At 50.4% G+C, this 26,405-nt stretch overlaps 3 protein-coding genes across 12 annotated transcripts; 1 reads left to right on the top strand and 2 right to left on the bottom strand.

The window, feature by feature from the left end:
* thoc6 (THO complex 6) lies at window positions 1–7,408 on the top strand. The gene is made up of 13 exons (XM_085156557.1): window positions 1–144; window positions 617–708; window positions 793–857; window positions 1,353–1,456; window positions 1,537–1,574; window positions 2,359–2,407; window positions 2,754–2,825; window positions 3,063–3,165; window positions 3,478–3,527; window positions 3,613–3,675; window positions 3,988–4,098; window positions 4,181–4,309; window positions 4,621–7,408. The coding sequence occupies exons 1-13, from the start codon at window positions 130–132 to the stop codon at window positions 4,699–4,701; spliced, it is 972 nt and encodes a 323-aa protein (XP_085012683.1). The 5' UTR covers window positions 1–129; the 3' UTR covers window positions 4,702–7,408.
* med15 (mediator complex subunit 15) lies at window positions 3,809–15,259 on the bottom strand. Of its 9 annotated transcripts, none has more exons than XM_085156506.1 (18): window positions 15,126–15,259; window positions 13,230–13,323; window positions 12,171–12,222; window positions 11,658–11,681; window positions 11,327–11,491; window positions 10,834–11,120; window positions 9,325–9,639; window positions 8,828–8,947; window positions 8,415–8,537; window positions 8,131–8,231; window positions 7,842–7,969; window positions 7,528–7,662; window positions 6,849–6,912; window positions 6,514–6,580; window positions 6,271–6,428; window positions 6,031–6,197; window positions 5,833–5,931; window positions 3,809–5,538 (listed from the first exon to the last, which is right to left on the bottom strand). In XM_085156506.1, the coding sequence occupies exons 1-18, from the start codon at window positions 15,191–15,193 to the stop codon at window positions 5,402–5,404; spliced, it is 2,304 nt and encodes a 767-aa protein (XP_085012632.1). In that variant the 5' UTR covers window positions 15,194–15,259; the 3' UTR covers window positions 3,809–5,401. The 9 variants fall into 9 exon arrangements, with proteins under 9 accessions (XP_085012632.1, XP_085012630.1, XP_085012629.1 ...); XM_085156504.1 differs by having other exon boundaries at window positions 8,131–8,234; XM_085156503.1 differs by having other exon boundaries at window positions 8,804–8,947.
* On the bottom strand, window positions 14,674–24,665 carry casc3 (casc3 exon junction complex subunit). 2 transcript variants are annotated; one of them, XM_085156512.1, is made up of 12 exons: window positions 24,462–24,665; window positions 23,180–23,204; window positions 23,051–23,106; window positions 22,748–22,978; window positions 22,476–22,624; window positions 22,055–22,228; window positions 21,047–21,918; window positions 20,705–20,878; window positions 20,486–20,584; window positions 20,174–20,340; window positions 19,829–20,034; window positions 14,674–18,360 (listed from the first exon to the last, which is right to left on the bottom strand). In XM_085156512.1, exons 1-11 carry the CDS (start codon window positions 24,645–24,647, stop codon window positions 19,888–19,890), a joined length of 2,280 nt encoding a protein of 759 aa, XP_085012638.1. In that variant the 5' UTR covers window positions 24,648–24,665; the 3' UTR covers window positions 14,674–18,360; window positions 19,829–19,887. The 2 variants fall into 2 exon arrangements, with proteins under 2 accessions (XP_085012638.1, XP_085012637.1); XM_085156511.1 differs by having other exon boundaries at window positions 23,051–23,204; window positions 24,462–24,664.
* Between the last annotated feature and the right edge of the window lie 1,740 nt (window positions 24,666–26,405).

Genomic DNA, 26,405 nt, shown 5'->3' on the forward strand with positions numbered 1-26,405 from the left:
CTCGGGGCTGGTGTTGGTGACGTCACATTCCCTCGCCCCGGTGCGCTCTTTCCCTCCTCTGTTTAAGTTTTGGGTCCTTTGCTTCTGTTTGTCCCGTGTTCGTTTAAAGGAGCTCGGTGTGTTTGCGGCATGGGTCCCGTGGAGGTGAGGCTTACTCCGTTTACTCACCGGAAACAGGAAATAGAGAAACCGGCTGATGTTTGAGAGTAAAGCGAGCTTCGTGCTGAACGATAGAAACAAAGAAGTGAACGAGCTTCCAGTTCCAGGTTTTCTCTGATTTACCGGAAAACAAACTCCGTTAAAAATTCCACTGAATTTAAATTCGAGTCTTTAAAAAGTTTCACGCTGAGGTGAAGGTGATGTGCGATAGATTTACTGACCGGAAGTGATCAGTATTAATAACAACCTTTGTTCCGAGTCATCTGTTCATAGAGACATGCACGTTCATTCACAAACTGTTTATTCAAAGCTGATTGGATTGTTTACACTCAGGTGACTAAAGGTGACGTCACATGACTGAATGTCCTACAGCACGTGGTAACTTTAAGTGTCCCAGATGTCCCTGCACAGGTGTGGCTGTTCACCTGTGTTGTAACGCACCTGTCTGTGTCTGCAGCTGCTGCACATGTCCGTGTTCTCGCAGAGTTTCTCTCCCTGCGGCCGCTTCCTGGCAGCTGGAAACAACTACGGCGAGATCGCAGTGTTCAGGTGAGTCAAACGCACCTGGTTTGTCTCGGCTGCGCTCACTCGCGCTGAAGGGCCTCCTCTCATTTGTCTCTGCTGTTTTTTCAGTTTGTCTGCAGCTCTGAGTCCAGACGCCACCGTGCTCAACCAGAAACCTGTTCTGACCTTCACAGGTGAGTGTTCGGGCCAAAGGTCACCCTAAACCCACCAAGCCTCTGCAGTATGGCGAGGGCGTCACAGGCGTACCTGCTGGTGTTTTACACCTGCAGACTGAACAGTGGCATAAAAATAACAACGTGATCAGAACCAGGAAGTCTGAGCTCACTCACATGAAAACACACTCACCTTTCCAGCCTTTTGTTTGTCGATAGATCCAAACATTTGTCTGCTTCCTGCACACGGGCGCTAAACGTCCCGTCACACTGGACGCTCTTGTGAGGCGCTAAAGCGTCAGTGTGTTTGGTGACAAACATCTGCGTCATGCTGAAAGCACGCTGGAAATAAAGAATCAGTGAAAACGTGACGGTTCCAGCTGATTTTAAACCAAAACTCTGGATTTAGCTCCGCCTGAGCAGGTGATGCTTCAGCATCGGTTACCATGGTGATTTGGACAGGTAGAAAGAGAAATCTGTCCTCACAGATTCCTTTTTGGTCTTTTTGTCCTGCAGCTCATGAGGGACCGGTCTTTTCCCTTCTGTCCACTGACTGCCACCTGCTGAGCGCGGGAAATGGCGAGATCAGCGCCTGGAGCTGGAGCGAGCTCACCAAGAAGGTAACCTGGAACGTCTTCAGGGACACATAGATGGAGAGGAAAAACGAGTTTGCCTGATTTTTGTGTCTCTGCTTCCTCAGAACGTCAAAGCTCTGTGGACCCGAAGACCGAACTACAAGTGAGAACCAGTCTTCCACCCCTGCTTCCCGTCTGCTTCACGTCTGCCTCCCATCTGCCTCCTGTCTGCTTCCCTTCTGCTTCCCGTCTGCCTCCCGTCTGCTTCCCGTCTGCCTCCCGTCTGCCTCCTGTCTGCTTCCCGTCTGCCTCCTGTCTGCTTCCCGTTTGCTTCCCGTCTGCTTCCCTTCTGCCTCCCGTCTGCCTCCCGTCTGCCTCCTGTCTGCCTCCCGTCTGCTTCCCGTCTGCTTCCCGTTTGCTTCCCGTCTGCTTCCCTTCTGCCTCCCGTCTGCCTCCCGTCTGCTTCCCGTCTGCCCCCTGTCCGCTTCCCGTTTGCTTCCCGTCTGCTTCCCTTCTGCCTCCCGTCTGCCTCCTGTCTGCCTCCCGTCTGCCTCCTGTCTGCTTCCCGTCTGCCTCCTGTCTGCTTCCCGTCTGCCTCCTGTCTGCTTCCCGTCTGCCTCCTGTCTGCTTCCCGTTTGCTTCCCGTCTGCTTCCCTTCTGCCTCCCGTCTGCCTCCTGTCTGCTTCCCGTTTGCTTCCCTTCTGCCTCCCGTCTGCCTCCTGTCTGCTTCCCGTTTGCTTCCCGTTTGCTTCCCGTCTGCTTCCCTTCTGCCTCCCGTCTGCCTCCCGTCTGCCTCCTGTCTGCTTCCCGTCTGCCTCCTGTCTGCCTCCCGTCTGCCTCCTGTCTGCTTCCCGTCTGCCTCCTGTCTGCTTCCCGTCTGCTTCCCGTCTGCCTCCTGTTTGCTTCCTGTCTGCTTCCTCACTCACGCATCTGCTGTCTCCTTACAGATCCAGCCTGGAGATCCCAGAGATCAACTCCATGACCATCAACCCCAGAGTGAGTACAGCTCCACCTGTCTGCTCTGCTTCTCTTCATTAAAGCTGGCCCACCTCTACGAACAGGAAACACTCAAACCTGTGACAGTATGAAGAATATCCTCCTCATCATCCTCGTCGTCAGAGCCACCCATTTACTAAACCTTTATTTGTTTTTGTATGTTTTATTGAGGTCCTTTTATTATTCTGACTTCTTTTTTCTTTTCACTCTTTTTTGAACGTTATTAAATTTTTTGTTTTTTAGAAGCGATGCAGCGTGTCGGCCTTTTCTCCGATGATAATGAGGATAGTTGTGTTTCTGTCCGACGTGTCACTGCGACGTGTAATGAGTTGTGTTTGTGTGTCAGGATAACAGCCTGGTGGTTGGAGGAGGCGATAACAACATCCATGTCATGGACCTGGAAAACGGTGTGTTCAAGGTGAGTGGGGAACAAAGTTGACTCCATGTTTTGTGTGTGTGTGATGACTGCTGCTGTTAACGTGTGAGTCTGTGGGGAACGACTCACTGCTGGAGCCTCTGCTGGATGTCAGAGGAACTGCAGTTTTCATACCTGGACGTCCGTGTGCGCGCTGAACTGCTTCAATCTGATTTTCATGGCAGCGTCTGTTGGGGGAGTTCTGTGTTTCCATGGTGACAGGTTTGTTTTTGTCTTCAGACGGTCCTTCAGGGTCACTCGGACTACGTCCATTGCGTGACTGTAAGAGAGAGGGAGGCGGAGATCCTGTCGGGGGGAGAGGACGGAGCAGTGAGGGTGTGGGGTGAGTTCACAGGACACATGGGGCCGTCAGGAGGATGATGATGGTGAAGATGGTGGTGAGGAGTAGGGGTGGGCGGTAGAAATTATATGAATTTGGCCAACGTGGGGTTTTGACTACACCGCTCCAACGATATATAGGCGCATGTTGATGATGTCATCAACATGCGCCTATATATCGTTACCGCACATGCTTCAAATTATACCGCAATATGGATTTTAGGCCATGTCGCCCAGCCCTAGTGAGGATGATGATGATGATATTAGTGACGATGAGGATTATGGTGATGATGAAGGTGATGTGTTGCTGTTGCAGACAGCAGGACGGGTCAGTGTGTTCACTGCATCGAGGTCTACAAGTACGAGGTGAGTGCCAGAAAGCGTCGCAGACTTCCTGTGATGATGTCATTTCCTCTTTATCTGAGGATAAACAGAGGTGTGTGTGTTTCAGGTGTGTGCGCGTCCTCAGTACGGTAAATGGATCAGCTGCGTGACCACCGACTCCGACTGGATGGTGAGAAAACGTTTCCTCGCATCGCTGTGACTCCTCCCCCTCCTTCCATCAAATTAATCATTGATTAAAATGATGTCATCTTTGATCTTTGATCACAGCTTTAACCGTTAAGTCTTATTTTTGAGTCAGACTCTGAGCAGTCGTGTTGCTGCTGTTAGAAACAGGTGATGGGCTCCAGGTGAGTTCAGGTGACGTTAGACTGCGAGATGAAACGTTCTCCTTCGTTCTTGTTCTGAGGTTTGTTTTTACAGATGTTTCCTTAGATTCCAGATGTGCAGGATCCTGAACATGTCTGACTTCCTGTTCCCACAGCTGTGCGGCGGCGGACCATCTCTGTCTCTGTGGCACCTCCGCTCGCTGTCGCCGACCTCCATCTTTAACCTGAGCGGGTGCCAACGACAGTCCACCTTCCACCAGGACTTGGTGAGGAAGACGCTTGAGTCAGTGTTTGTCCATCTGTGCTGCTGCTCGCTCTGGTTCACTTCCTGTGATGCATTTCCTGTAGATCCTAACGGTGGGTGACGGTGCGTTCGTGTCGCACTGCCTGCTGGGCGGCGAGGTCAAAACTCAGATTCCCTGCACGCCACAGAGCCTGAACACGCTGCAGCTCAACAACAACAGCACCGAGCACCGGGTGAGACCCTGAATGCAGCACGCACATCCTCACGCAAACACGGAGGTCACATGACACGACAGGTTCACGAGTGAACGCGTTTCACACATCGCTCGTTCAAAATCCGATTTCAAAAGTCCACGTCAGACCTGAGCCGTGATGAACTGAGCGTGTGCAAACACGGCGGGACAGCACAATGTGGCTGATGATTGGTTAAAGCTGGAGAAGAACCAGAACATCCTACACATTAAAAGTCAGCAAGGGGCGTGGCCAGAAGACAGAGCAACGTCAGGTTTTTCAGTGTGTTAGTGAACGTGTCGTGTGTGTTTCAGGTGCTGACGGTCGGCGGCAGCAGCGACCGTATCGACGTGTTCACCAACCTGTCCTACAGAGCGTTCTCCCTCCGATTCTGACCTCCGACCTTCATGAGACCCCACGCACGCACACGATAAACTGTCTGTTCATGTTTTTATTCATTTTTTGTATCAGTTGTCTGAGCTTCTTTAAAGAATAAACGTATGAAAATAAAAGCACGCCACGCTTCACTGTTCTTCACCAGCTGAGCTCTGATTGGTTAAACCAACCAGCGAGGAGCCCACCCTGTGATGAACAATTGAACTGTGTTCTGATCGCAGGTGTGCGCTCATGAAAGTTCCCAACTGAAACTGAAACCTGCTGATTTTGTGACGCTCCTACGAAAGCTTTTAAATAAACTTTATTAACACCGCACACACGCACACTCTGCTGTCAGTTCACCGGTTTGTGTTTCTGATTAGTCACATGCTGGAAACTCCGCCTCTTTCACTGACACAGACGTCCTGAACAGGAAGTAAACGGCTGATTGACAGGTGTGTGTTCACACCTGCAGCAGGTAAACAGAAAACAGCTGATTGGACTGAAGTAAACACATTTTATTTAATACAAAAAGACGTCATACAAAACAGGGACTATAACTTTATTTAAACTAACAGAAACAGACTCGTGACGCATTCAAGGAGCAGCAGAGAAATCGGTAATGGGTTTCGGCTCTGACGATGCCCATCTGCAGGTCTTACCCAGCATGCACAGGGAGGACAGTCCCACATGTCTGAAAGGGGAGCAGTGGGCGGGGTCTCAGGCTGCAGACAGGCAGGCCTGCTGGACGCTGCGAGCCCAGGTGTTGAGCAGCTCGGTCACCGAGTGTTTGTCGGGCAGCTGCAGCAGTTTGGACGTCATGTTCCTGTGAACCGTCTGCAGGAAGCTGTTCGCACCTGAAACACAGTCGATGATGTCATCACCAGACGACCCAACTGATAGAAACGTGTCTACTCTGACTCTATCCTCCCTCTCCGAGGCCACGCCTCTGTGTGGCATCCTGATTGGCTGCCCTCACAGACGGTCTTATTTTCTGCTCTAATTTAGACTTTAATGAATTTATGCTTTTAAGTGTTTTCACCTGTTTATCTGCATTTTGTTTATTAATGTTTTTATTGAGCCTGTGGACGTCTCCGTGGATACGCGGCTCTATTGGGTGATGAAAGACGGCGGCGGTGGGCGTGTCTTACCGTATTGCTCTCCGTCGTCGGCCCAGTGCGGACTCTGGTCGGGATAATCGGCGGGAACGCTGAGCTGCAGCGGAGGAACGCTGGGAAGGTTTTTATCGTCTGAAAGAGAAAACACCAATAAAGTTTCCCTGTGTGATCTGAAGTGGGCGGAGCAGTGGGTGGAGCAGTGGGCGGAGCAGCGGGCGGCGGCGTTCTCACCCAGCTTGCAGATGAGGTGCACGGTGCCGTTGTTGCTGCAGTACGAGGGGTCGAGGTTGACGAGGAACTTGACGTCGAGGCGCGCCACCTCGCCCTGCAGGATGTTGGGGATCGTCTGCCGCTCGTCGTCCTCGTGCTTCCTCTTGCGCCCGGAGATGTTCGGGCCCCTGAGGAGGACGTGACGCTGTGAATATGACCTCTGACCTGTAAAGTGTAGCGCGACGCGTGTGCGGTACCTACATGATGGGTGGTCCGTGGATGGCACTCATGGCGGGGGCGAAGGATCGGTAGAGGGAGTGGTTGAAGACGGGCGAGCGGATGTTGGCCATGACGGCGTCCAGCAGCGGCTGACACAGGTACTGTTTGTTGGTGGCCACGGGCGGGGGAGGGGGCGTCGGCTGAAAGGACAGGAAACACAGAGGCTCAGACCGGCGTCCTCTGAAGATTAGAAACGAGAGCAGCAGGAGGAGACGCTCGCCTTACCACCGCCATGTCGTTCTTCAGCTTCTCCAAAGCGATCTCACATTTCTGCAGCGTCTTCAGGGGACACCTAAAGGTCAAAGGTCAGGAAAAGGAGGTCAGGAAGTGTAGCGAGGAGCTTCAGCTGTGAGCTCGGAGGCGTGCATCATGCCGATGTGGCTGACATCACTTCCTGTATCTACAGTGTTTGTTTTCCAGCTGTGATCACGTGACCACAGCTGGAAAACGCCGGACTCCTAGTGTCTGCTGTGAAGGCGTGGAGACGCTCCGGGTGGAGGTGGCTAACCACGTCAGCTGAGTTTGGATTGTTTCACCTGAGAGGCTTAAACGACTCTCACCTGGTGTTGGGGTCGGTCAGGATGTTCAGCAAGCTCTTCATCTTGCTCAGGTCCTTCTTCCTGTCTGAAAACACAGAAGAAAGCAGCTGAACTTTAACCACGCCGCGATGCGTTCAGGAGCAGGGACGGGCATTGGGTAAAACCTAAACGCTACGCATCATTCAGGAGCAGAAGTTTCATTCTTTTGAGCGATTCTGGACTCGTGTTTGAACATCTCAACATGAACGACTTGATCACGTGTTTCTTCTCCTCACTTCGTGTCACATGACTGCCCTGAGCTCATTGCTTCCCCTCCACTTCTCACCTCGACATCGTCTTCCTGTTTGTTTCCTATCAGAACATTTTCACGATTTTCAGTTTTTTTGTAAGTTTATTGCACTTTTTTACAATTTATGTAATTACTATGCACTTAATGCAGACATATTATTAAAATTTGGGCTGTAATGGTTGTATTGATGTATATCAACTTGAAATGCTCCCAAAAATGGCTCCACAGCATGTAAACATATAATATAAGCTCTGGTGGACTTGGTTCTATGGTCGGTCTTAAAGGGTTAAATCTCCAATCGTACCATTATCAACGACCAAAGATGAACTCCACGAACCTCAGTTTGGGAACCCGTGCATGTGTGTGCTGTGGCGTCTCGGAAGGAGGTTGTGATGTCAGCGAGCGGCTCACCTTCGTTTTTGTCGATCTTGTTGATCATGCGGCGCAGCGGCTCGATGTACTTGGAGAGCTGTTTGAGCTTCTCCATGTACTGCTGGTCCTCCAGAGACGTGGGCCCTGCCGGACTCATCACCGAGCTCGGGTTCACTGAAAGTTTCACAATAAAAGCCGGTGAAACTCTGAGGAGGGAAAACAGACGTGTTTCACCTTCTGTGACCTCAGTGTGTGTCTGTGATCGAGGTGCACACGCCTGCGCCGCTCAGCGGTGGAGTCAGCGAGTGTTCACGTTATTCTGAGCTCTTCCTTTCAGATGTTTGTGGGGTTACCTGGAGTGCTGAGTGGCCCGGGGGAGGGCACGCCGTAGTTCTGGGGGGTTCTGGAGTTGGCGGGGCTCGGCGACGGCTGAGGAGACGGGCTGGGCTGGAAACCCCCCGGAGACGGAGTGGGACCGGAGCTGTGGGAGGAGCCAGAAGGAGTTAGACTCGCTCACAGACATGTAAACCGAGCGGGTCAGAGACCAGACGCAGACGTGAATCTGGCTGACGATTGGCTGACGACTGGCTGACCCACTGCTGTCCTGAAAGGTCAGCGGTGCGGTCTATTTACTGGACGTACCTGGCTGAGTTGGGCTGTGAGGTCGGGGGTTGGGGTGACGGCTGCGGAGGAGGCGGCATCGACTGAGGAGTCGGGACCTGCACCGGTGAGGGCGATGACATCTGCTGGAGGTGATTGGACAGACAAGGCAAACTAGCCAATCAGAGCACAGAGGGGAAGGTTTGTGTGCGTGAAGCAGCTCCACGAGGTCGTTAGAAACCGTCTCCACCTCACGAAGCTGCTTCAGACTGAAGAAACAGGAGGACGAGCAGGTGGAGGTCAGAGGTCACACTGGGGATAAATACCTGCGGTGTCATGGCCTGCACTCCCACCACGCCAGCTGTAGCGGTGGCGGCGTTTTGAGGAGGGATGGGGTTCAGAGGTGCTCGAGGCAGCCGGGCTGGAATCTGCATCCCAGGACGAACCAGCTTCAGAAGAGACAAAGCACAGGTGACACGAGGACAGGTGAGACCTGCGTCTCTCTACACCTGTGACCAGGTCAGAGGTTCCTGCAGGTTCACATTTGTGACTTGAGCAGTGAGAATATCAGGTGTGGACAGTTTAACCCACAGTTAGTATTCTGACCCGTTTCCACACAGACGGTGGAAGCGGTCGAACCTGTCACTTTGAGTTTCCTGTTTCACCTGCTCTACAATCTCCTGCCGTTTGTCTGAATAAGTCAGAGCTGATGAACCTGAGTTCGTGGCGGCGTCCTCACCTGTCCAGGCACGGCGGCTGCAGCGGCGGCTGCGTTGAGCTGTGCTTGCGCTGCGGCCTGCTGAGCTTGCTGCGCTGCCTGCTGCTGCTGCTGCTGCTGCTGCTGCAAGGCTGCACGGGCCTGTTCTCACACACACACGCACACACACACACACACGCACACGCACACACACACACACGCACACACACATAGCAAAGCATGCAAGCAGAGGAAGGGAGCACTGAGCTGTGACATCTCAGACCACTGGAGCAGGAACTGCAGACTGATCACAGCCTCTGGTCGGATTTTCATTGCAGACTTCCTGTTTTACTTTGAAAATCTGATTCGCTGCTTTTTCAGACGTGCAGTTCTTTAAATGACAGCACTGAGTGAAACTGTGCTAACTTATGTTATGAATTAGAATCTTAAAAACAATTTCTCTGACTGGATTTGGACACACGACTGTCTGGCTGTGACTCAGTCGGAGTTACAGAAGCAAACCTGCGGTTGTGTCTCACCTGGAAGGCCTGCAGCCTCTGCTGCTGCTGGTTCAGAGAGACGTGCTGGGAGGGGATCTGTCCGGCCAGAGACTGAGGCACCATGCCCGACTGCTGCTGCTGCTGCTGCTGCTGCTGCTGCTGCTGCTGGGAGTGCGGAGGCATCTGAACCGGCTGAGTCTGAGCCTGGACCTGCTGCTGCTGCACCATCTGCTGGATGGACTGGGCCTGGGCCTGAGCCTGGGCCTGAGCCTGGGCTTGGGCTTGAGCCTGGGCTTGAGCCTGGGCCTGAGCGTGCTGCTGGAGCTGCATAAGCTGCAGCCTGGACTGGTGCATCTGTAATCAGACAAACACAGCTGATGAGTAATGAGAGGAAAGTCGCTCGTCTCCCCTCACAGCCAGGAGCGATCAGAGCGGTGGACACATCGCAGCTGTGAGCTCGGGGCATTAAACTTATCCTCTGTAAGGCAACTTAAGGCACCGCTGGAAGGTTAGCTTTAACCCTTTAAGACCTACCATAGAACCGCCAGAGCTTACTTTATATGTTTACATGCTGTGGAGCCATTTTTGGGAGCATTTCAAGTTGGTATACATCAATACAACCATTACAGCCCAGATTTTAATAATATGTCTGCATTAAGTGCATAGTAATTACATAAATTGCAAAAAAGTGCAATAAACTACAAAAAAATGTAAAATCGTTTTTGTTTTTTTAACATATATTTCTAGTTAGAGAAATTTAAGAGGCTTATCCCTCAAAACTGTAAATACAAAAAAGTTGCACAAAATAGTTTCCCACCACAGGAAATTTATTTTGAGTGTCTTCATAGTTTTATTTTTGAAATACACCAATTTTTATACACTGCAGGAAAAACGAAAAACAATCCTATGATGCAAATTTGCAAAAAAACAGCATATGCATCAAAATAAAGAGTTCTAAGCATCCCAGCAACTATTCAGAAAAGCATAAAGTCAAACATGACTTATAAAAACACCAGTATAGGCTTTTAAGGCCTACAAGTAAAAAAAAACTACATTTTCCGCAAAAATGACGATAGTTCGCGTTGACGTCTTTTTCAACGTAGGAAGTGTTACAAACAGCTGATCGGATCGGCAAAGCGTGTTTCTGGAATATTATGTTTTTGTTGCTGCAAGTGCTTTTTATGCAGTTTTTGCAAAGCTATATGTGGAAGGAAACTGTGACCGAGGACAAGCTGATGGCATAAGATGTAAGTACAACTCCTCCGGTTTCATATGCAAAAAAAATTATTGTGCTGGCTTACGTGGTTGCAGAGCTACCGGGATTTAAAAATAGTTACGCAAAACGGAGCGTGCTGCTCCGACCAGCTTTAAAGGGTTAAGTCGATTTTGCAGAAACTGTTGATCACTGAAAGTCAGATTATTTCATTTGTCTTTAAGACATTCCTGCAGTTTAACTCATTGGTGTGTGTTATCTGGCTCAGAACAGGTGCTGCTGCTGAATTACTGCAGAGAGGATCAGACTTTAATCCCGCCCTGACCTGGTCTCACCTGGTTCTGCTGCTGCTGGTTCTGGGCCTGCTGCTGTTGCTGCTGCTGCTGCTGTTGGAGCTGCTGCTGCATCTGTTGCTGCTGCGCCCTCAGCTGTTGCTGCACCTGGAACTGCTGCTGCTGGATGGCGTTCTGCTGCTGCTGCTGCTGCTGTTGGATGGCGTTCTGCTGCTGCTGCATGGCGTTCTGCTGCTGTTGTTGGAACTGCTGGAACTGCATGGCGTTCTGCTGCTGCTGTTGCTGCTGCTGCACCAACTGCTGCATGGGCATAGGTCCCGGTCCGCCGACTGCAGGGGGAGAGAGGGGGGCAGATGAAGCAGCGGGCCGGCGTCCGAGGCCAGCTCTGGACTCTCAGACACACACCGTGCTAAAGCAGAGACTGAAAATCAGGCCGGCTCTGACGCCGAAACGTGGCATGTAGACGCAGCCAGCCTCCACCCAACACGCGGAAGATGTGCATTTACAGCAAACACCACATGGAGGAAACACTCACTGGCTTGTGGGTTTCCAGCCACCCCTGCCATGGCATGCTGGCCTATCTGCATCGGCCCCATGGCCCCCATGCCACCCACTGGAGCACCGGCAGGGCGAGGCCCCATGCCAATGGCGCCAGGACCCCCTCCAACCCCTGTCAGGGTATTCAGGGCATTCATGGGATCTAGCAGAAGGGTAGACAACAGACCATATTAAGCAGCTCCAACATGCACAGCAGAAATCATGAACGCCATGAGTCCGGTACAGACCGGTCCAGCAGAGGACAGAACACAGCAAAGAAAACAAACGGGGAGGGGGGGGGAGACCAGAGAGACACGAAGCCCACCTACCTGAACCTCCGAGAGCCTTCTTATCTGCAGAGAGGACACAGTCGTCAATACCTCTGATCAATGATCCACAACAGGGCTGAGCAGCAGATCCACTCAGCAAAAACAACTCATTTACATGAATGTGGAGACAAGCTCCGCCCCCTCTCTGAATAAAAAGCTGACATTTACAGGCTGCAGTATGAGTGATGTCACGCAAAGTCACGTTTGCTGATTTGAAAAAGCGTTTGTACCACAGGAACGAGACTTCCTGCTCACTCTGTTTTTGTAAAGACTCACTTCCTGTCTGCCGGCAGGTAAATCAGCGAGCGTGTGTTCTGCTCTCAGACCGACTGCTGAGCACGTTTTCTTTCTAACATCAAATATAAAATTGTGTTTCTTGTTTTTCCTCAATTTGATGCTCAAATGAATCAAAAGCACCAAACGACCAGATTAGTGCGTGACTGTGACCCGCAGTCCAACGCCAGGTCATTGATCTGAGATCAATAAGGCACGATGTGCTCCTCGGATACTCACGGATGTCTCTGAAGTGAATGATCAGCCGGGCCACCAGAGATAAATACTCCTCCTGAGGAAAAACCAGACACATGGTGCAGAAGTTACACTCTCTGAACGACGTTCGAGGACGTTTCAGGAGAACGGCGACATTCACGGCTTCATTTAAATACGTCTGCATTAAACCTGCTTCTGTTATTCTGCATTTTATCGTGATATAAAAATGCAGCTCTGTAGCTTCAAACAACCTCTAAAACCAGTAGAGGTGGGAATCACCACACATCTCACGATACGATATTATTGCAATTTTTTTAAATATTTTGCGATATTCAGATTCTGTACATAAAGGTAAACTTTATCAATCATCATTTTCTCTAATATCAAAGTCTCACACTCAGTCTTTCTCTCATTTCAGTTTGATTGTTGACAAACTGAACGGTTTGTATTACAGTCTAGTCCAACTTAACTGAATCAACCATCTGGTACAATTATAGCTATTCTGAACTATGCAGTTTATGAAAACTATGCAGCCCCTTCAGCAACTGAAGAATTTGAAAGTAAATTAAAACAAAATATAATTTTACATTAAATAAAAAAGTTTTAAACTTAATTAAAATAAAACATGTCTTAAATTAAAATAAGTAAACTGTCATGTTTATTAAACACATTTGGACAGTGAAGGAATGTCAGGATTCTTGCTCAGAAAAAGGATCAACATGCTCTGAAGTCAGAGCACAAAAACCTTTTTTGTAACAAAGTATCGATTTCTGCTGTCCCTGTATCCATACATTATTAGAAACAAAATATCACCATGCTACACAGTATCCATTTTTACCCCACCCCTAAAAACCAGTGATCTGCTTCCACAAATAACTGATCAAATAACTCATAAACGGTCCCAGTTTGTAGTTTAATAACAGTCTGCTGGTGCGATCTGGCTCTCCTGTGTTTGTTTTGTCCCCAGCAGGTGGCGCTAACACTGATTAACAACAACTTTCACTTCTTTTGTAAGCCAGTCATTTTCAGAAAGCAGCGTCAGAAGTAACTAGTCCAGACGCGGCGGCGGTGGGCGGGACTCACCCTGGATTTGGCTTTGACGTAGACGTGGTTCTCCATGTCCGTGCCCGACTTGTGCGTGGTGTTCGAGGTTCCTGCCTTCCTTATGGCCTCTTCGCTGCAGGAATCACACTCATCGTCACAAACACACCTTGATATCTTCATCGGTCATTCACCCCCACCTCCCCAGTTACACTCATCGCCGTGAGCATCACATACATAATTTAAAACCACGACGCTGCACATGAACCGGACCTCTGGGAAGACACCACAGAAACGACTCGAAGCAGCGAACACGTTAAGTTAACACGGCTCAAATCTAATGTTTTAACCGCTGAACCAATCCTGGAACACCACAGTCTGCATGTGGATGAGGATCATGACGGATAAAGGCTGTACGGGGACCGTCAGGATCGCTGAGCCGGGGGAACGTAGCTGAACAGGAAAGGTGTTTTACAGTAAGTTATTAACGTATTAAAATGTGTTTATTTTGTTACAGCTGTGAGGTCAGGTTTTATAACTTCTTTATTTAAATAAAAGCACTTGTTATCCAAACAGCGATCTTCTTCTACAAACTAGTCACACGTGTCAGCTGTTTGCTGTAATCGTTGTATATTACAGGATTCTAACCTAATAATGAAAAAAAATCTAACGACGTAGCTTCTATAAATGACCTGTTTGCTGCTGCTGCTGCTGTGGGACAGAGGGGAGGTTCCCATGCTCGTATATTTTGGTGCTACGTTACTTGTTCGGATGCTTTCAGACCTCACTAACTTTTTGATTATTGGCAGAAAGGACATGTCACGTCTTTCCTAAATGCAACAAAAGCTTTTGGATCTTTCCCACCGTCAACAACAATGTTCCCTGTTCTGCATAAAGGAAAAACGGCACAGGTGGAAAACAGCAGTGGACCTAAAGCGGAGCCTTGTGGTACACCGCGAGGAGCTGTTGTTTACATCGACATACAGATTTCTTTCCACTAGAAATGACACGAACGACCTCACAGCCCTGAGTTTGGATGAAGACTATGATGTGATCTTACTTACAGAGCTGCTCTGCTGAGCTCTATTGCTTCTGTGTTTACTTGGACATCAATGCACTGTATCAGAAGCCTTTGGAGGACAGTTCAAACAGCACGCCCACTTTAAACCTAATCTGAACCCAGGATCAACAGAGCATCCTGACTCAAACTGATCATAACACCTTTCAGATTATTTAGATTCAGGTTTGCCTTTTTTCAGCGTCCCTTATGGGAGTGAATGGAAACTTGTGACAGTGGATTTGAACCCATTCAGGCTGATGAGCAGCATTTCTCTCTATAAAGATGGGGACAGTTTAATCTTTATTTAAAAGACCTCACTGCTGTAATCCGCTCTTTTCAGGAATTAATCCGCACATGTTCACGACCCCCTGAGGAAACCTTTCCCGTGTTAAACCAAAGCAGCACTGAGCTGCTTTTTAAAAAAAGATATAAACCGTTTACTTTCCTGACTGTGCACGAGCAGAAGAGCGGGAGCGTCACGTGATCTCACGCTGACTGGAGCCGCTTATTCACGCTACGCAGCCTGACTTTCAGTCATGCAGGTGAACGTTCTCACAGCGCAGATAACTGTAACTCATTAGCTTCAGCAGCTAATGGTGCTAACAATGAAAGTTGACAGAAATTATCTGTTAGCGTCATTTTGTCCATTTTCTCTTCGCCGAATAGAAGCCATCATCCGGACCTTTCGTCCTCTGTGTCCCGTCGTGTCATCAGATCCGAGCTCGCTTTGCTTTTTTACCGGTTTTTCTTAATTTAACGTTTTTTAAACGCCTGCTCAGACATGACGCATTTTCTAACAGCGCCGCCTTTAGCTTAGCCTGAGCGGCTAACACAAACCAAAACAGTGACAATAAACAGAAAAACAGAGACTTTCTCACATCTGAGCCACGACTTTCTGTCGGAACTGTGGGCTCCTCCAGTCGCTGTCCGCTCCCGACATTTCCATGGCGCAGAGGAGGTTTTTCAGGAGAACTGTGGCAGAATTCCTGGATGCTTCCCCTCTGTTCTTCCTCCTTCTACTACGGGATAATGGCGGCTTGAGTCAATACGCGCTGCCGCCGCCTGCTGGACGGAATAGTTACTGCACCGAGGAAAACTGGGGCGGCCACGAGGACACAAAGGGCCCAACGAGACCCCCCAAACTCCCACTGAGGAGCCTGAACCCCAGACTGCAGAGGGACTGCTGTGATGTCCATTTTGATCTTTTTTCACATTCATTTGCTTCTGTCTGAGCTGTTTACCTCTTTACAGGTGCTGATTGACACCTGACTCACTGCATTGCTCCCATCATCGTTGTTATTCATGGAAAACTAAAATCTAAATAAATGAAACAAAATCTGTGAATGCTGGCTGCAGCAAACAAAAGACAAACACTGAGGCTTCAGAATAATTAGTCAAAAACTGACAGCACGCTGACTACGCTTTATATAGTCTGTGATTTTATGATTCTGACTGCCTCATTGTGGCTCTGCATCAGCCACTCAGTGTCCTGATCACCTCAGTGACACCTGATGACACCAGAGTGGACCGACAGGATGTGAGCAGACTGTTCTGGATCCACGAGCTCGCCCAGGAGGCGTCCTGCTCAGATGCTGGATGATTGATTTCAACACATCTGAAGAGCTGTTGGTGCTGAACCCAAACCCCTCCTGAAGCTTCTGCTTGATTTAAAATTATTAAAAAATAAATAAATCTAAACAGTGAGCAGAAACATGTTTTAGGTTCTTTAATTCGTCTGCGTGGACGGCAGCCTTTAGCATTAATATTACTCTTATTATTCTTTCTGGGTCACAAAATAAACTTTTAACACATTTTCTGGTGAGAAAGTAGCTGTGTGAACATCAAATATCTGCTCAGTTTATCAAGATATCACATATTTGCAAAAGTGCTCCGATGTTTTCGGAGACGTCCAGACCACCAGCAAAATCGCTGACCCGGAGGTCGAAGGTCACTCGAGCCGCTGAGACTCCCGGCACATCGCTTTCAAACCCCTTGGCTACTCAGGTTAAACGTGATATATAAGTCACTTAAACAACCTAAAAATGTTATTGTTTGTTTTTTCAGTGTTTGATTTGTTCGTGAGTAAATCGGTTCATCTGAGATCAAAGTTCTAGTTTTTCACAGCTGAATAAACGTCAAACAGAAAACTGATTAAACAGAAGTGTGAGCCTATGAATTGGGACATAGCTACAGTGAGCAGTGTGGGCGGCTCGGGTCAAAGGTCACAGCAGTCAGCCCAACTCCAGCTCTGCAGGATTTATTTGAGAGAAGAAAACAAAGAGGAAGACCCAGAGAACAGGAGACGTCTCTAAACTTTATTGAAACATCGTTGGACATTAACGGTTGGAGCTGAAGCTACCGTCACAGCCGAAGGCCTCCTCTTCCTCCTCCGATGAAGGTGAACGAAGATCAGAGCGGTGTCGTTTCTGATGCAAGCACCAAAACCCCGACTTCCTCCCACTGAATCCGAGCCCCACCATCAGAGGAAACATCAGGAACGATTCAAGTTCCTGTTAAATTTAACCGGTTTTCTCCTGACGATCCTGCTAACGGGCTGAACGGCAGGCGTTTCTAACGGCAACTCGCTTCTGTCCTCACCCATCAGTCAAACAACTCCCCGAGTTTAACGAGAGGAGGAACGCTAACGTCCGACCACGAGCTCCCAGAACACGGAGCAAACAAACAGAAACATGACAGCCTGGTGTTCTTCATCAAGTTTTAGTTCGAGCTTCCTGCGTGCAGAAAACAAAGAGACGAGGCGGCACGCACCCCCAACAACAACAACAACGATAATAAACCCAAAGAAACAGACGTGAGAACAGAGGAAACCAAACCCACACGCCGCTCTCCATCCATCGATTCGCTCGAGGTCCCTGCCGAAGCTCCTCTATGCTATTAGAATATGTTTCTACTCTCAGCTTCTATTTACACGTACGCACGAACCGCCTCCACCTGCCCCAACTCCCCATCGCAACAGGAAGTGACACGTGTACGCTCAGGAGGGCAGACAGCCGCACGTTAAAGGGACGCGGCGCCGTTACAGGACTCGAGGCTTTTCATAAAGGATGAAGTTCAGCTTAATTCAACTTAAACTATCTGACGTTTAATCTGCTAATTATTCTCTTCATTTATCACAAAATACATAACTCTTCTTTTAATGCTGGACCCTAAACCCCGCCCCCGTCACAGGCCTGCAGTTTGAATCTTTACGATAAGGGAAAATTATTTTCCTGAAGTTGCTCAAAAACACTCAGAAATGTCAAAACAATCTTTTTAAACAGAAACACGTCGTTAAACTCGGTTTATTCACGAGTCTCACACGCCTGTGTCGCGCACGCCTGTGTCGCGCACGCCTGTGTCGCGCACGCCTGTGTCGCACGTGTGAGACGGCTCTAATGAAACACAGCAAAATATTCCGGATTCTAAACATTCAGGAATGTTTGAGTGCGTTTAGCTGCAGCGATGCTGTCAGAAGTTCTCGCTCTGGATTTGATTCGAGTTGTTTTCGTTTCCTCCAGGTTTGACGTCTCGTTTCATCTTTAAAGTTTGAGCTGCAGTTTCACTGAACGCTGAAACAAACGTCTCGCTAAACTACGGCCGTCCGAACACGGAGGAAGCGATTTTTGCTCCACCTGCACCTCTGACGCCCACATGAGTTACTGCACCTTTATAAAGTGTTATTAACCGTTTATTACATGTTTATCTGCTGATTACAGGTTTAAAGTTAGAGGAATGAGCACTGAAGCCAAAACAAGCCGAGCCGTCTTCGATCTGTAACTGCGACGGATGGATGACGACGCGTCCTCCTGCAGGAGGAGCGCCTGACGCAGGAAACCGTTTCCAAGATTCAACAGAAAACAAATAAAAACACCGACGGCGCCGAGGTCGACTCCTCGTAAACTCGTCATCAGTCCCGTTTTGCTCAAAGATACAGCATCAAACCGCCCGACTGCTACACGGGCTAAACAAAAAAAAAAGAAAAAAAAGAAGGGGGAGAAAGTCTGAATCCACCAGTGATGCTGTGGGCGGAGCCTGTCTCCATCCCGCCCTCCGTCCTTTACCATGGTGGATGTTTTTGGACCGCAGCTCCTCACCGACCCGCCCACCCCGCTCCTGTGGACAGAGAGACACACGGACCATCAAAGAACAGCGAGTCGAGTTTATGAGAAACAAAAATCATGTTTGTTTGTTTTTGTTTAACCCTTTAAGACCGACCACAGAACCAAGTCCACCAGAGCTTATATTATATGTTTACATGCTGTGGAGCCATTTTTGGGAGCATTTCAAGTTGCTATACATCAATACAACCATTACAGCCTAGATTTTAATAATATGTCTGCATTAAGTGCATAGTAATTACATAAATTGCAAGAAAGTGCAATAAACTACAAAAACATTGAAAATCGTTTTTGTTTTTTTAACATATATTTCTAGTTAGAGAAATTTAAGAGGCTTATCCCTCAAAACTGTAAATACAAAAAAGTTGCACAAAATAGTTTCCCACCACAGGAAATTTATTTTGAGTGTCTTCATAGTTTTATTTTTGAAATACACCAATTTTTATACACTGCAGGAAAAATGAAAATAAATATTATAATGCAAATTTGCAAAAAAGCAGCATATGCATCAAAATAAACTATTTCCAGCAGTGCAATATGAGTCCTAAGCATCCCAGAAACCACACAGAAAGTCAGAAAGTCAAAGATAACTTTTAAAAACACCAGTATAGGCTCATGAGGCCCTGATGGTAAAAAACTACATTTCCGCGAAAATGACGTCACTTCCGGTTTCGGGCAGGTCATGGCGGACATGCGATAGTTCGCGCTGATGGACGTAGGAAGTGTTATGAACAGCTGATCGGATCAGCAAAGCGTGTTTCTGGAATATTATGTTTTTGTTGCTGCAAGCGCTTTTTATGCAGTTTTTACAAAGTTATATGTGGAAGGAAACTGTGACCGAGGACAAGCTGATGGCATAAGATGTAAGTACAACTCCTCCGGTTTCATATGCAAAAACAATTATTGCGCTAGCTCACGTGGTTGCAGAGCTACCGGGATTTAAAAATAGTTACGCAAAACGGAGCGTGCTGCTCTGACCGGCTTTAAAGGGTTAAACGACTTGATTAGTTTAATGAAACTTTGATAACGAGTCCTGGATCAGTTCTGCGCCTGCCGATCGTTTCGCTCGTTTCTTACTGAGGCTACGTCCACACGTACATCTAAACACAAAAAACGAAGTCAAACGCCGTGAAGAACACGCCACAGCAACAGGTGGCGACATAATGCAAACCGTGTCAACACGTTGGCCAATCAGAAGTCTGTAAATTTGATCTGAATCAGTGGCGCACGTTTGATGATGTGCGGCTAAATCTACGTTTTCCTCGTCAACACGTAAACACGGAGGTTTGGAAAGTCTCCACGCTGGCAGCAGTTTGAAGAACACAAAACGCTGTTTACGTGTGGACGCAGCCTGAGCCTGCAAAGAACGACCTGTGCACTTCCTGCGCCCACCTGTAGGGGGCGGCGTTCCTCGTTCGCATCAGCCTCCTAAAAACACTACAATCACCTCAGGTGTTACTCACCTACAGTTTTTGGACCAGAGTGAGGCTGAGATGGAGGCAGGGAGGGGCGAGGGGCAGAGTCACTCTGAGGCAAAGGGCACCTCTGGAGGGGGGGGCTTGACGGTGACGGGCTGGGATGTGCGGCGGGGGGGCGAAGGCTTGGGCTGGGCCTGCTGCTGCACCGTGTCGTAGTACGTCACACCTCCGTAGGTCACCTGGGTCTGACCCTGCAACCAATCAGAAAGCTCCTGGATCACACACTTTCACTCACTCAGGACACGACACCGTCCACAAACTGAGGCTCACACACAGGAAAACAACCAATCAGAGTGAGTTTCACGCCACCTTTCAGACTGACATCAGTACCTGTGGGTTTGGGTACATGGTGGGGTAGGGGAAGGTCATGACCCCCGGTGGAGGGTAGAAAGGCGGTGGCAGCAGTTGCTGTGGTTGCCCTGGTGACAGAGACACTGGTGGGCCTCCGTATAGGGCGGGGTTAGCAATGGGGCCTCCTGATTGGTGGGGATGGAGACCTTAACAGAGACGAAGACATGAGGTCACTGCGTGAAAACATCCATCGACCTCCTAAAACCCGAACACGTTTCATTTCTCTTCGGGCTGATTGGACGTCAGGTCCTCGCAGGTTAAATTCCCAAATGAAAACCAAACTCCACCTACCAGGATGCGGGATGTGCATCTCAGGCTGCACCAGCATGCCCTGTGGCGGCATGGGGGCGGGGCTATCCCCGTGGGCATAGATTGGTCCCTGGTACGACACTGAGACAGAAGATGACAGCAGGTTAATCACAGCGAGGCGACGCTGCTGTTGCAGAACAGCTGGACGCCGCGTCTAACTGATGTGACGCAGCCGTGCTGGTCATGTGATCTGAGGCTTACTGGGCTCATAGTAGTGTCCCTCCATCACTCCCAGGTGCATGGGCGGCGCCGGCTCGGGCACGGCTCTCTGTCGCTGGGAGGAGTAGCGTTTGGCCCGGTTGTTGCCGACGCCCATCTCCTCGATGCTGGAGAACTGCGGCGGGCCGCCGGGCATGTGCAGGGGGTTGGGAAGGCCTGCGGTCAGAGAGACGGGATTAACCACACGTGGAGCCAAATAACGTTTATCAACAACATTCAAACGTCAGGTTTAGTCTGCGTGAGAAAAAGCCGAACATCCACAGACGTGACATCAGCGGAGCAGCTGTAGACGCCACCTGTGAGGCGGCGGCGTGAGAGCCTCACCTCTCATCTCCGAGCGCATGTACGAGGTCGGGCTCCAGCTCTGCCTCGCCAGATTGAGCCGCGCCACGTCCTGGTCCAGCTCCGTCACGCCTCCTCCCGCCTGGCTCGGTGCGTCGCCTCCGCCCGACCAGCTCTTTCCCCCCACGTTGCTGGGAGAAGAGGTGTTGCCGCCGGCAACGGACTCCTCCACAGACGCCTGTTTGCTGCCCAGGTCTGCGGGGCGCGAGCGAGTCCTGCGAGCCAGCGAGTAAGACTTGCGCTCCACTGGCCGCTCGGCGGGAGGCGAAGCTTCCCGATTGGTCGCCGCTGCCGACTGAAGGGAGGGGTCGGAGCCGGAAGAGGAAGCGGCCAATCCTGATGCAGATCTGTCCGTGCCGCCTCGCTGCTCCTGCTGGCGTCTCGGCGAAGCGGATTGGTAACCGCCCGGCTGTGGCGACGCTGCCGGCGTTACGGCGCCAACGTCCTGCTCCGTGGCCCCTCCCTGACTGACTGTAATGTCCTCAATGACCACAGAGGGCGCCCTTCCTCCTCGCCCTCCTCTGACGCCTCCCTTTTCCCCTGCAGGCTCCGCCTGCGCCCGAGGACCCGCCCGCTCGCGGTGGTGCAGCAGGGGTGCGTTTGATTCATTGTTCCTGTAGTGAGACGAAGGCGGGGGGTGCAGGTTACTCTGGGGGGGTCTGCTACGGGAGGGAGGCGGTCTGGAGGGGACGCCGCTTCGCTGCGCAGAGGATGGCGACGAAGAGGAGGGGTGGACAGATGAAGGGGGAGGAGCTCCTCCTCGGTTCAGAGCTCCGCCCCTGTTCTGCCAGGACCGGACGGGCCGCTCTGCTCCATCTCGCCACCGCTTGTCTCTGCTGGGAGACGACGTCGGTCTGCGGACAGAGACGAAGGCGAAACATCAAACCAACAGCGCTCGTTACAGGAAGTGCGATGACCTCGCTCAGAGTGACTTTATTTAGCGAGGCGTCCCAAAGCTCGCAGGAAACGTTCAGCCGACACGCCGCTCACCTGGGCCTCCGCTGTCTGTACCCTCGGTCTCCGGGGCCGCCGCCGTTTCGGATGTCGTAGCCATAGATTGCGATCAGCTCCTCGCGGCTCTTGGGCGCCTGCTCCTCCTCCCTGAACTTGTCGTGCTCCCAGCGGCCCTCGTCTTTCCACAACTTCCTGTTTCTGCCTTTCGGCCTGAAGACACAGACGGAGACATCGTTGTCATAACGACAGACGCGTCACATCGATGAGGTGAAAGCAGAGCGGCGTTAAAAACGAGCCCTAACCTCGTTAGCAAGCAGTGACGCAGATCTGTGGGCGGAGCCTTCCAGCCCGTCTAACTCCTCCCTAAACTGTTAGCGTTGCACGTAGCAGACGCGCTGCTTCACTTTACTTTGTCTGTTTAAACGCCTCAGATCTGGAGGCGGAGCTATGATGTTACCTCTCCTCCTCCTGAGCGTGCCCTCTGACGTCGTGTTCGAAGAACAGACCCTTCCTCGGGATGTACGCCGGGTTCTTCCTGTCCTCGTCGTCGTCCAGCTGCTGCCCCGGTTTGCCCCCCGCCTTCGTCTCCGGGTCGTCCGTCGACTCCTGTGTGAAAGTTCAGATCAGACCAATCAGACGGCAGCAGGTACCATCTTTAATCCCTCCCCTCGCTCTTGTTACCCTGAGCAGAGGCTCACTGTGGCGACTCACTTCCTGTTCCTGTCTCACCTGTCCGTCGCCGCTCTGTCGCTCTCCTGCGAGGTTTCCCTTCTCCTCTGCTTTGCTCTCCTCTTTGCTCCGCCCTCCGGCCTCTTCTTCCTCCTCAGCTTCTCCGCCCTCCTCCTCCTCTCCCTGCGCTCCCTCCACAGGCCCGTCTGTAGTGGGGGGGCGGGGCTCGCCGGCTGCTGCTGGAGCTTCCTCGTCGCTGTACTGCTCTGCTTCCTCTTCCTCCTCCACTCCCTGAGGAGGACACAGTTTTAGAGAAACACCTAAAGAGGCTAAAACGTCACAGCAGCGAGTCGGCGCTCGTACCTCTGAGTGCGAGCCGTTGTCCTCGGGGTCGGCGCTGTCGTAATCTGAGAGGACGGCTGAAAAACAAAGAGGAGTGACATCACCCGACAGCGGCGATTTGACTTCAGGTGGTGCAAAGAAGCAGCTTACCTTCTCCCACGCCGTCTTCACTCTCCTGCAACAACAAAGAAAACCAACGTTAAGCTCCTGCAGCGCCAACGCGGCGAGGATCAGACGCGTCTTTGAGCTGCTGCGACTACGTCACATTATTCAGCTCCACCTTTAACTGTACAGACCAGCAACAGCTCGATTACTTCAGCAGAGTCTGAACGCAGCTCAAACACCATCAAACGTCTCAGAGTCTCTTTAAACCGGCGCTACAGCTCCGTCTGAGCTCACGCCAACACCGGATTCACTGTGTCTGCATCCGGATAAAAAACAGGATTTACAAGAAAATGAAGGTTCACGAGGAGGTCGTGAGACCTGCTGTGATGTTTGATTTGTAGAAGACAACTGAGCGTCAGCTGTGAGTCAGAGAGCGTCTGAGCACGTGCAGAGGAGGGAGGGCGGATGATGAAAATGGAGCTGCCAGGCAGGAGGAGACGAGGAGGACCTCAGAGGAGGTTCATGGATGTAGTTAAGGAGGACATGCAGAGGGAGTGACAGAGGAGGATGCTGGGAAAGGAGGAGGTGGAGGCAGAGCTGCAACCCAAAGGAGAGCAGAGATGAAGCAGAAGCCTGGAAACTGGGGACCAAAGTAGCTTAAACACAGCAAAGGCCTGAAATCACAGCACTCATCAACAAGCCTGCTGCTGATTGGTTCTTACTAATCTGCTGTTTCACGTTTGTTGTCATGTAAACATCCAGTAAACCCGCCTCAGCCTGAATCGGTCATGTTTCCCTCGCTGCGGGGACCAAAAACGGCAGCTAAACACCACCACAGGGTCTCAGACAGACCCACGGCCACAAAATGGAGGCTCAGCCCAGAGCCTGCCTCAGACCTCGGGTCACGCGGAGGTGCGTGATGCAGCCAGCCCGGGGGTCCCGGACATCACTCTCACAGCTTGGTGTTGTGTCACGTTTGGTGTCCGTGTTAGTTTGAGCCTTTCCAGTTCGGACACACGCGCTAAAGCGAGCTACTCGGTCTGTTCCGGCTCGAACCGCCAGGCTGACCGGGGTCACGGACCAGAATCGTCAGACGGAGCCGTTACCCGTTTCTTTCGAGCTAACGCCGAACAAACACCGAGCTGTCTGTGGGACTCGAACACGTCACCTGCTGTTTTATCCAGGGTTCATTTCCGACAGTGACCCGGGCCCGGAGCGGGTCTCTGGCCCGGAATAAATGCTCTAACGCCGGAAAGCTCGGCTCTGATCTCCCGCCCGGGACCGGGCGAGCTCTGGGAGCTAACGTTAGCCGCTAGCTGGTACTCACACACTCGGACTCCACGTCGCTCTTCGCCGGGACCCGGCTCGCGGCCGGCTCCGCCGGGTCGGGCTCCCGTACCCGGGGCTTCGAGGACGGGGACCCGGACCTCCCGCTGTCCGAACCCGACCCGGACTCGTCATCATCCTCGCTGTCCTGGGACGCGCGCCTCCTCCTTCGCCGCCGGTCCGCCATCTTAGGACTCGACTGGTTGGAAACGGAAGAAGCAGAGAATTATGGGTATCCGAGTTCTTCTTCAGTGAGACGATTAAGAGCTTCTTTTTCTCTCTACCGCCATCTGCTGTTTGTAAACTTTTACTAACACGCTTGAAAATGCGACGAATAAATAAATAGAAAATAAAACGTAACTTGTACAACAGAGACGAAACAAAGCAGGTAATAAAAATCCAAAGAAAAACAACAAACAGAGTTCTGCGGGTCTGACTTTAGTAAAGTAAATATATTCAGGTAAAAGCACTCAAAGTATTTAAAGTATCTGGATGTGCAGCTGATGGATGATGCACCAAATGCATTTTTCTACAGGCAGGTGGGTCTGAAACGTGAGCGTCTCCCTTTTATTTTATTTTATTTTATTTTATTTTATTTTATTTTATTTTAACGTTTTGGTCACACTTATATCATGTTTGGATTAATGCTGAGCTCTGAGTTTCAGTGTTGTTGTACTGCAGTAAAATCTACATGTTTGTAGTTTGACACAGCAACAGGTGATATTTTACAGGTATGTACCTGAACCCGAGGAACAGGTAAGACGTCAGAGTAGCGCATTTCCGTCGGTCACCACTAGACGGCGCTGCTGGCTCTGAGCAGAATCACCTCTCCACAGTAAGTCCGAGGCCTCAGGTGAGCCCAGCACTGCATCCGTGCTTTTTAAGGGCGTACCTGTTCCAGACAGCAGGTTTAACTTTTAGTTTGACTTCCTGTGTGTCCGACTGTCTTCACCTGCTGTTCCCTGTCTATTTCCTGTCCCCAGTTAGTTCCCACTGTTTACACACACCTGAGTTCCCTTCGTCCCTGTCAGTGTGTGCTGGCCTCACTCCTCGTTGTACTCTGTGATGCACATTTGTCCACATGTAGGACACTCCTGCTGTCTCTACAGTTGAGTTTATTAGGAGAGTAAACACATTGATCATCATGCTAATGAGCTGAAGGCAGACAACAGTTTCACAGCTTTAGATCATCGATAACATCAACAGATAATCGATTGTTTTTCAAAAGTGTAATGTTAAAGGATCCTGACCATTTCCTTTAGTTACCTTTTCCCCTGTAACAGAACCTTTACTTTGAAAATTAGGAATTTCCTGATAATTGACCTTTCAGTGACCCCAGAATACGTGTTGGTGTTTGTCAGCTGGAGTGACAGAAACACTGACAGACTCGTGGCTTTAAATGCGAGCGGGTTAGCTTCAGTCTTATTATCATAATTAACCACAAATATATATTTTAACACAAAAGGAGTGAAATCACGAATCAGGTGAACTCCTGCACACTCAGGTGATCCTCTGACCGACCAGCTGTTTGCTGAAGTGCTGCTTAATCTGCTTCCTCTGGCTGTCGTACTTTTCCTCATAATGAATCTTTAACCTTTCAGAAAGTGGAAAACAGCAGCAGCTTGAACCGTCTTCTGAAGTAAATTTGTTAAAACGTTGGTCGTATTTATTCTCCATCAGATCGCGTTCATACGCAGAGATGAGCGTCTCCGCAGGTCCGTAGCCCTCCCAGTCTCACCAGGTGGATCCTGGGTGGGGGAGGCGACCCTCGGAGCTCGTGACGACATCTGTTCCTCATCATGGAGTTCTTCAGCTTGGCGAGCGCGGCGCTCAGCTGGTACTCGATCCGTCTGATGTTGTTTATGAGCTCTGCGTCATCATTCGTGAGCATCGCGCATTCAGACACTCGTCAATCTGATCCCACACCTCAGACGCCCCGCAGAGC

This window comes from Neolamprologus multifasciatus, chromosome 4, assembly GCF_963576455.1.
Source record: "Neolamprologus multifasciatus chromosome 4, fNeoMul1.2, whole genome shotgun sequence".
NCBI lineage: Eukaryota > Metazoa > Chordata > Actinopteri > Cichliformes > Cichlidae > Neolamprologus > Neolamprologus multifasciatus.